Below are 8332 nucleotides of genomic sequence, written 5' to 3'. Positions count from 1 at the left end.
TTACAGTCATCAAGTTGCCTTATTCGCCAGCACTCACTTTCCTACTGAAGAACTGTAAGGAGCTACAAAGTACTCTTATTTTCTTTGCACTCACCATTGGCTACAAGAAACTGGGTGTAGAAAGAGATGTGATTTGTTCTGTCTGAAGCTACATGATATGCAACAGGCAGGTTTTGTTGTTGAGTCTGTATCAAACACCTTGCACCAGAAAGGCAGAAGAAGTTAGGTTTCAGCACATGATGTGCAGATGGCAAGTCCAGCTTTTTAGTTTGAAACACAGTAAGAGGCTTTAGTTATAGGCTGAAAACCTATAGCTTAGTGTAGAAAATTTCAGTCATTAAATCAATGGAACTTATGGAGTTTATTCACCAAATCTCTAATGATTTAATGGGCCTACTCTAGTTGCAACTTACTATACCAAGTAAAAGCATTTCATCTACAGAGTAACTCTTCCTGTTTACTTTCTCTGTTTTCAATGTAGACCTGCTATGCTAAATAGTTTGGAAATCTACACGGATCCTTAGATGCAGCCGTATGTTATTGCCATGACCCACCAGAGATGCCAAATACATGGAGGGCAGTAATGGCAGAAATGCCCTAGGTGGCTTTTAGATTCATTGCTGAAGAGTTGCAAGTAAACATGTTGTAGAGGAGATGCTAATTTTGCAGTCTTGTCCACTGACAGAATTTTAATTAGCCTGATAAAGGACATTGACAATAATTAGGAGGAAATTATTTCTATCATCTCTCTTAAAATTCCATATCACAATTCATATTCCACTTTTCATACTCTAATTTTTGTTTTTGTTTCAGTTTTTTCCCTGAGCCCTTTTTAAAGTGAAACTATAACCCTAAAATAATCTAAGCAAAATTAAGTCTCATTCAGTTAATCAGGATTTAATCCTAGGTATATATCTACAGGATTGGGGAATATAACAGTTTAGGATTCGACACAAATGTGTAAGTCAAATTCTGTGTGTGCTTTAAAATACAGAATAATTTATACTTCAAACGTACATACGGGCCTATCATTGGACTATGTAGTGAAAAGATGAACTGCTGCATATACGCTGTGTGCTCAGTGCTCTCATTCTGATCCCCATCTAAAGCATACAATATGTAGATTTGCTGAAAAGCAATAATCTTCTTTTCCTCCTGAAACAGAGAACCAAGTCTCCAGGTTATGATGGAAACCTAGGATATGTATTCAGAATCCAGTGCTCTGACTGCCTAATGAGATTCCATGTGCTTAAGAAAACAAAAGCACTGGACAACTGCTGATGGAGGAGGAAAATGGACATGCTTTCATCTTCTGTTCCCCAGCACGCTGGACTTTGAATATACCTACCGTGTTTCCCCCAAAATAAGACAGGTTCTTATATTAATTTGTGTTCCAAAAACACATTAGGGCTTATTTTCAGGGGATGTTTTATTTTACAGTCATGTCATCTTTTTCTGGTTGCTGCCCAATGGTGGAGGGTGGGGTTTCACTTAACTCGGGCTTATTTTTGGGGTAGGGCTTATATTAGGAGCATCCAGAAAAATCATACTAGGGCTTATTTTCAGGTTAGGTCTTATTTTCTGGGAAAACAAGGTATAGAGGCAAGAGCACACTTTCCCTTTGGCCTCTTGTATTCTTTTATCTGGACTGCTAAATGGTATCCTGGTGACAAACCTATGTAGAAATCCTCATAGACCTAATTTGCAGATAGAGCAAACCAGATAAATTCATATGGTACCTTGATTTCTATGACAAGCTTTATTTTCATATTATCTAGCCTTCTTCTTAGCTGGTCAATTTCATGCTGCAGAGTTGTGATCTGGATTATTGTATTATTCTATAACAAAAGAGATTGAGTTCACTAAAATTTTCAAAGTAATTATGCAGTAACATCCTGCACAAGTGTGTGAGCAAGCTGTCCCACAAACTGCTTCTCTGAAGTGCTTTAGTTCCTTAGGCACCCCACTGTGCTGATAAACCCGACCTGCCTTTGCCATTTTGGACCTGCCACCTTTGGCTGCTTGCCAGATTTCAGACAGTGATTTGGAGCTGTCTCCCTGGTGGCTTTCGTCCAGTAGAGTCAAGCTACTGCACTTTTTGAACAAACCCAAAGCATCACAGGTAGCCAATGGTGGAAGAAAAACTTACCAAAAACCAACTAGCAAGAAGGACCCGACCCACCCCCCCGAATACAAATGTTAAATTCCATACAAGGGTACTCAGTGATGCTATTCCCATGGAGGCCAGGACAGAAATGAGGGGGAATAATTTAATTCACTTCTAGGACTGGCCTCAGAATGTCCCCTCTTATTTTCCAAGAGAAAGGAAAAGGAACTGTTAATTGACCATTGCTCCAAAAATTCTGAAGTTGCTTGGTACAGATGCAAAGTTCAGTTGTGAGACTGAACTGAGGCCCTAAAGAAATTGTTGAATACATATTTTGAGTAGCAAAACATTTCAACCTAATACGAAAGAAGTCCAGTTGCCATAACTCAACTTCTGGATAATCTCACCTGGATGACTGAGAATCTTCACAGATATGTTGAATACATACCATAAATAGTCAATCATCAGAAAACATAGATATTATTAATGTTTTATACCTAGTGCATATGAAACTGTGGCCTAATAGAAAGACAACTTGAAAACTGTGAACACAAGAAACTCTGCTATGTGAGACACAAAACTGGGATTCCCAGACTAATTAGCAGAACCCGCTCAGTATCTAGAGGGCAAGAGTCATATGGGAAGGATTTAATAAATTTAAAACTTTATTCTCATGGGTTTAATTGTTGAGCCCGTGGGGGAAAAGATATCAGGTAGACAAAGCAATATAAATATGAATCAAAGTTTACTCAAGCTAATAACACCTAATGTTAATTCAAAATGAGGGCCAGGTGCCTGAAGAACTGCTTCCATGCTTGTTTCTATACTTTTCTCATTTTCTATTTTTGTGTCCAAGTGGCAGTTAGTTTTTAAAGGACATAACCATGATGCTTATTCTCCACTCTTTGAATGTTAAATCATAATTAGAATATAAACATAGGACATGCTATAAAAATCTTCCTTTGGGCATCACTTATTCTTATTTTCATTTCAATTCTATTCTGTTAACACCCTTTCATTAGCTTCAGATATCAAGAAATTTCCTGCTTCTCCTGTCCCCACCTACAGCCCTGGGGAGCCACCCCAAAAAACAAGCGCTGGAGTGTTTCACATCACTTGGAACTGTTTTTTTTTGGGGGGAGGGTATGCTTTCAGAAGCTAAAGTGAGAGTGAATGCATTCCCTATGCCATTACACATTGGGTTCCTCTGTGAAGCAGATGTCTAAGCAGTAGAAACAGTTCAGTGAGATTACCAGGCTGGATTTTGTGAAGCTGCTAATTTTGGAGCCTTCCCACAACTTCAGGTTGAATGCAGTGCAGTGCTTAGAGACGCTTAGATTTTAAAGCAAGCAGCTAAAATCATACAAAGAACATTACCTTTGAATTAGTGGTGTGTTGTAAATTATTTCGTTTTTTCTTGATATCCCTAGCTTCGAGCTGTATCAGTAATTTCTGGTAGTGAAGCTCTAAATCTTCTCGCAGCTTATTCAAAACCCCCTCCATGGAAACAGTGGCTTTTTTCACTTCAAAATACTTCTTCTTCCAGGAATCACGGGCTATAACATTTCAAAATACTGTACTGTACTTGCAGAGCAATCCTATGTGCCCGCCCATGCATGTACTCAAAAGTAGTTCCATTAGCTTCAGCAGGCCTTATTCCCCAGTAAGTACAGTGGTAACTCGCAAGACGGTTACCCCTAAAAACGACGAATCCACATGATGACGACGTTTTGCAGCAGCCATTTTGCTTTGCAAAACAGTGATTCCTATGGGGGAATTTCGGTGGATGACGATTTGGACCGTGCTTCATGGACTGTTTTCTCACAACACGATGATTAAGAACAGCTGATCGGCGGTTCGCAAAGCGGCTTTCCCATAGCCGATCTTTGCTATACAATGACGATTCTTCCCCATTGGAACGCATTAAACAGGTTTCAATGCATTCCAATGGGGAAATGCTTTTTGCTAGATAATGATTTTGCTAAACAGCGATTTCAGTGGAACGGATTATCATCATCTAGCGAGGCACCACTGTACACACAGAATTGCAGCTAAGCATCAACAACCTATATCTTTCTGTACTGATATTCAACTTAGTAGAAAGGATGAACATATCCCATTAACTGTTACTGAGCTTACTTCTGTATGTTAACATTATGTGAGGAATGTTCTACATGTTGGGCAAAATCCTATTGCTATTTCTGTAACATAAATTTACACTTGTGGAAGTTCCCAGAGGAGTTACATGAAACAATATACCTGTTCCATAATATTCTGCAACTGATTCCAAAATCTAACTGCAGCAATATCTGGGGAATATGGCTTGGATTCTTTCCCCAAACTGGCACTTTCCACTTGGTTGTTCGCTGGGCAGTATTAGATAGATCATTCTGAAATATACCTTGGCATCGCCGAAGTTTGCTTTGCTCAAGCAAGCCTTTCACTTTTTTCATCAGTTCCATCCTAGTCTTTTCCAGGTCCTTTCTTTCCATCTTGATATGGTGCAGCTGTGTACTCAAATCACTTCCTGGAGGGTGGGGGAAATTCACATTTAGAACATTTCATGATGGTCAAGAATGGGAAGAGTCTAATACAGATGACTCTTAAGTGCTCAGTGCCTTTTTTGTTTGTTTGTTTTTTAACTTTTAATCTTTATTGCATTTTAAAAAGAAATTATAAAAATAACTAAATAATTATCACAATATTAGCACATAACCAAAATAACTTTCTATTATTTCTTTCGCAAAACAGTAAGTCTTTAACATTTTTACTTCCTCAATTTCCACCAAATATTTATTTTCTTCACAATCTTAATAATACCTTTCTTAATTCTTATTTTATATCCATATTAACAATCAGCTTTACTTTGTTTTTACTTCTGTTGAGAGCAGTTCTGCTTCTAATTTAAGGCTAAATCATTTGATACAGGTTTGGAATCTTTCTTCTATTTTTCTTTAAGGTAATTCTTTACTTTCCCCCACTGAGATTCGTGTTCTGTTCTATTCTTTCCTTTCAATGAGTCTGGTAGTTTGTCCATTAATATTAGTTCCTGTAATTTTATTAAACAATCCTCCACCGAAGATTCCTCCTTGCATTCAGACAAAGGAAAGGCATGTATTGCTGTTGTTGGAATTAAGATCTTCTAAGAACATTTGTGTATGTATTTAAAATACATATGAACTCCTTGTTAATGACAGGACTTTTTGAAGGCCATTAATTCATAGTCACCATAAGTCAAAAGCAACTTGAGAAGATACAGTGATAACTAACTCTCCCGATTCAGAAATTTCAAAGCAGGGGCAACTAAATTAAATACCTCATAGAAAAAATGCATACATTTACCTAAAATATTTTTGAGGTCTATGAGGTATGAATTAGCTTGAACGATGAAGGGAATTCATGCATAAATAGATATATTTTCAACATGAATGTAGAAGCTATTGATTGAAAAATGCCAAATTGCTAAGGGAAAGGTGGTTATAATGAGGGGCTTAATGAGAGCTAAGTGTTCTGCTCCAAACAGCCATACCGGACTATGTGGCACCACAAACAAGTCTATCCAGATAGGTTTATGTAAGTATAAATGAGAAATCAGCCTCTCAGGCTACCAGGTCCCAATATACAACTTTATAAACTAATAACAAAATGTTAAATCTGGTAGCAAATAGGCAGCTGCCACTAATTATAATGATTAGTTATAACTAGCATTTTAGAGGCTGGGGACTACTCTTTACTCGTGCTCAAGCAATTTATTCACCAGTCACTTGAGTAACTCCTGCTCCCTCTTTTATAGGCGAGGCAGTAAAGCCTGTTTCTGTAAGCATATATAATTCTTAATTACAAGTCAACCGTTTGTAGTAACACGAGAAACATACACGCTGCATAGTTCAACTCTGAATAAAAATAAATAAATTGCTAAATATCTTGGAAGGATTCACTTACCCTCTGTTGGAAATACTGTGTTGGGAACTTGAGCTCTGTTTATAGACAGAGCCAAATGAGGTGGACTAGGAGGGGGGAAATAACGACTTGGATGCATAAAGGTCTTTAGGTTATTCTCATCCATCTAAGACAGATTAAAAAGTATGTCAGTGTTAGTCACCGAATTCATGTAATGGGAGAAGCTAATTGAACTAGTCCTAAACATAGTCATCCTCCTTCCCTGCAGTACCAGCGTTCAATTTTTCTACCTACAAAGAACCATTTCCACAGCCAAGTACCTGCTGTGCACCCTGCAGAGTACTTGGGAGTATATTCTAAGGTCCACATTTGGTCCATAGGCATTGCTGGTCCAAAGGTGCCCCCTAAAAAAGAAATTGTTGCATGGGGGGGTGTCTGTAGATCATGTAGCCCTCCCACAATTTGCTGGACTGCTCTTCTTTATATATGGTTTACATCCACATGAGAATGAGGACTCAAGAAAAGATGAAGAAGGTTCAAAATTCAGAAACAGGGGTAGTGCAACTCTACAATTTTTATTATTATTATTATTATTATTATTATTATTATTATTATTATTATTATTATTATTATTATTATTATTATTATTATTATTATTACTTATATAATTAATTATACTACTATCTGTAAGGTAGAAATGGAATGTAAACCCTTCCAGATGCTGTGGAACTGCTACTGTAATCAGCCCTAGCCAGCAGAGTTAAAGGTAAGGGACAGAAGTATGAAAAAGTGTGCTGCTTATATATCACCCCGTAACACTTAAAGCATTCTCTGGGTGATTTACGTTTTAATTATGCAGCCTACAGATTGCCTCCGCCTGGCCAGCAAGCTGGGTACTCAATTTACCAACCTTGCAAGGTTGGAAGGCTGAGTGAACCTTAAGCCAGCTACCTGGGATTGAACCCAGGTTGCGAGCAGAGTTTTGACTACAGTACTGCAGTTTAACCACTGCACTACAAGGGGAAAAACTGGGAGATGGAAAAATTGGGACAAATCTTCAGTGTGGCAGAAAAACTGGAAACGTTAACAAATGTATTTAAAGGCTGCAATAAATAGTTTTCTCTTTCAGAATATGTGAAATGCATTTTAAGGAAAGAATGTACTTACTTTAAGCTGAGAACTCTACAATATAAAAAGTTTTATCTAAGACAAAGTACAGAATTAGAGAACAACAATTCTTGCATATACTGCAAAAGTATGCGAACCTTTATTTTGGTAATAAAGAAAAAAGGGCTCTCCCAGATGAGTCAGTTGTTCTGCAAAATGTACCTAACTGGTTTCTGATGTTCTGTGGGGTTTTTTTAGCTCCCACTAAGCAGACAAAGCAAAGTGTGTTGCTTATATACCACCACATAGTGCTTAAAGCACTCTGGGTGGTTTATAATTTAATTATGCAGGCTACACATTGCCCACCGTTGTGAGCTGGGTTCTCAATTTACCAATCTCAAAAGGATGGAAGGCTGAATCAACCTCAAGCTCACTACCTGGGATCAAACCTGGGTCATGATCAGAGTGTTGGCTGCAGTACTGCAGTTTAACCACTGTGCTACAAGGCTCATTGCCAGATATAATCAGTGACAGCAACAGTGGCAAAATGTTCCTCCTGTAAGGCAAATTTGTTTATTTTTTAGGATCATCTCAGGAGGATGGAGTTTAAATATGGCACTTTTCAATCCATTTCTAAGGTCAAAGCTTGGTCAGGAGCTTTCAGTTTTTTTGTTTATGTCTCTCTCCCCTTCCTTCCCCCTTTTTCTTTTCTCCCCATAAAGGGGGGGGGCAAAAAGCAGCTCTAAGAGGTACCACACGTTGGCACCATCTGGAAGAGCCCTGCGAGAATAACTCCATTTTCTTGCCAGGTTTTTGGAAATATACCTGTCCATCTTGAATGTTACCAACATCAGCAGCAGTCTTGGTAATTCCAGCATGCCGTTGGCTACAGATGAAACCAAAGTAAAATGTTACAGCTTCAATATGAATAGACAGTCTTGATTTTATTCAAAGGGCTGGTGGGTGTAGCAAACGTTGGGCTTGGGTGGCAAGTTACTTTGTCTTCATTATCAACCTGAAAAATGGGAAGCTGAGCACAGGAACACTATGTCAGGGCAGCTTGATGGGCAAAGAGCAAGGTGTAGCATTCTCCTTTTATTAGATCTATGGTTCTTGTATTATGTAATGATTTATGAATATTCATGTTGCTGAGAGGCGGAGTCAAGAGAGATGCTATAAGAGGCGGCGTCAGAGAGTCAGAGGGGAGATTAAGTGAGT

The 8332-nt window shown here is 38.3% G+C and overlaps 1 protein-coding gene across 3 annotated transcripts in view; it reads right to left on the bottom strand.

The window, feature by feature from the left end:
* SPATA1 (spermatogenesis associated 1) overlaps window positions 1-8332 on the bottom strand; it is a 36095-nt gene that overhangs the window by 9266 nt on the left and 18497 nt on the right. For 2 of the 3 annotated variants that reach the window (XR_013544500.1, XM_020795049.3), the window contains exons 8-12: window positions 7940-8000; window positions 6050-6173; window positions 4509-4634; window positions 3485-3663; window positions 1740-1838 (exon numbers count right to left, since the gene is read on the bottom strand). Coding sequence is in view for 2 of the 3 variants with exons in the window: in XM_020795049.3 (XP_020650708.3) it covers window positions 1740-1838; window positions 3485-3663; window positions 4509-4634; window positions 6050-6173; window positions 7940-8000 (589 nt within the window). In the remaining variant the exon portion in view is untranslated. The remainder of the gene's footprint in view (window positions 1-1739; window positions 1839-3484; window positions 3664-4508; window positions 4635-6049; window positions 6174-7939; window positions 8001-8332) is intronic. The other variant, XM_078392193.1, reaches the window with a different exon arrangement.

The sequence above is a fragment of the Pogona vitticeps genome, chromosome 4, assembly GCF_051106095.1.
Source record: "Pogona vitticeps strain Pit_001003342236 chromosome 4, PviZW2.1, whole genome shotgun sequence".
NCBI classification, from domain to species: domain Eukaryota; kingdom Metazoa; phylum Chordata; class Lepidosauria; order Squamata; family Agamidae; genus Pogona; species Pogona vitticeps.
The sequence above is the reverse complement of the archived record's forward strand: the minus strand, read 5'-3'. Positions and strand labels throughout refer to the sequence as shown.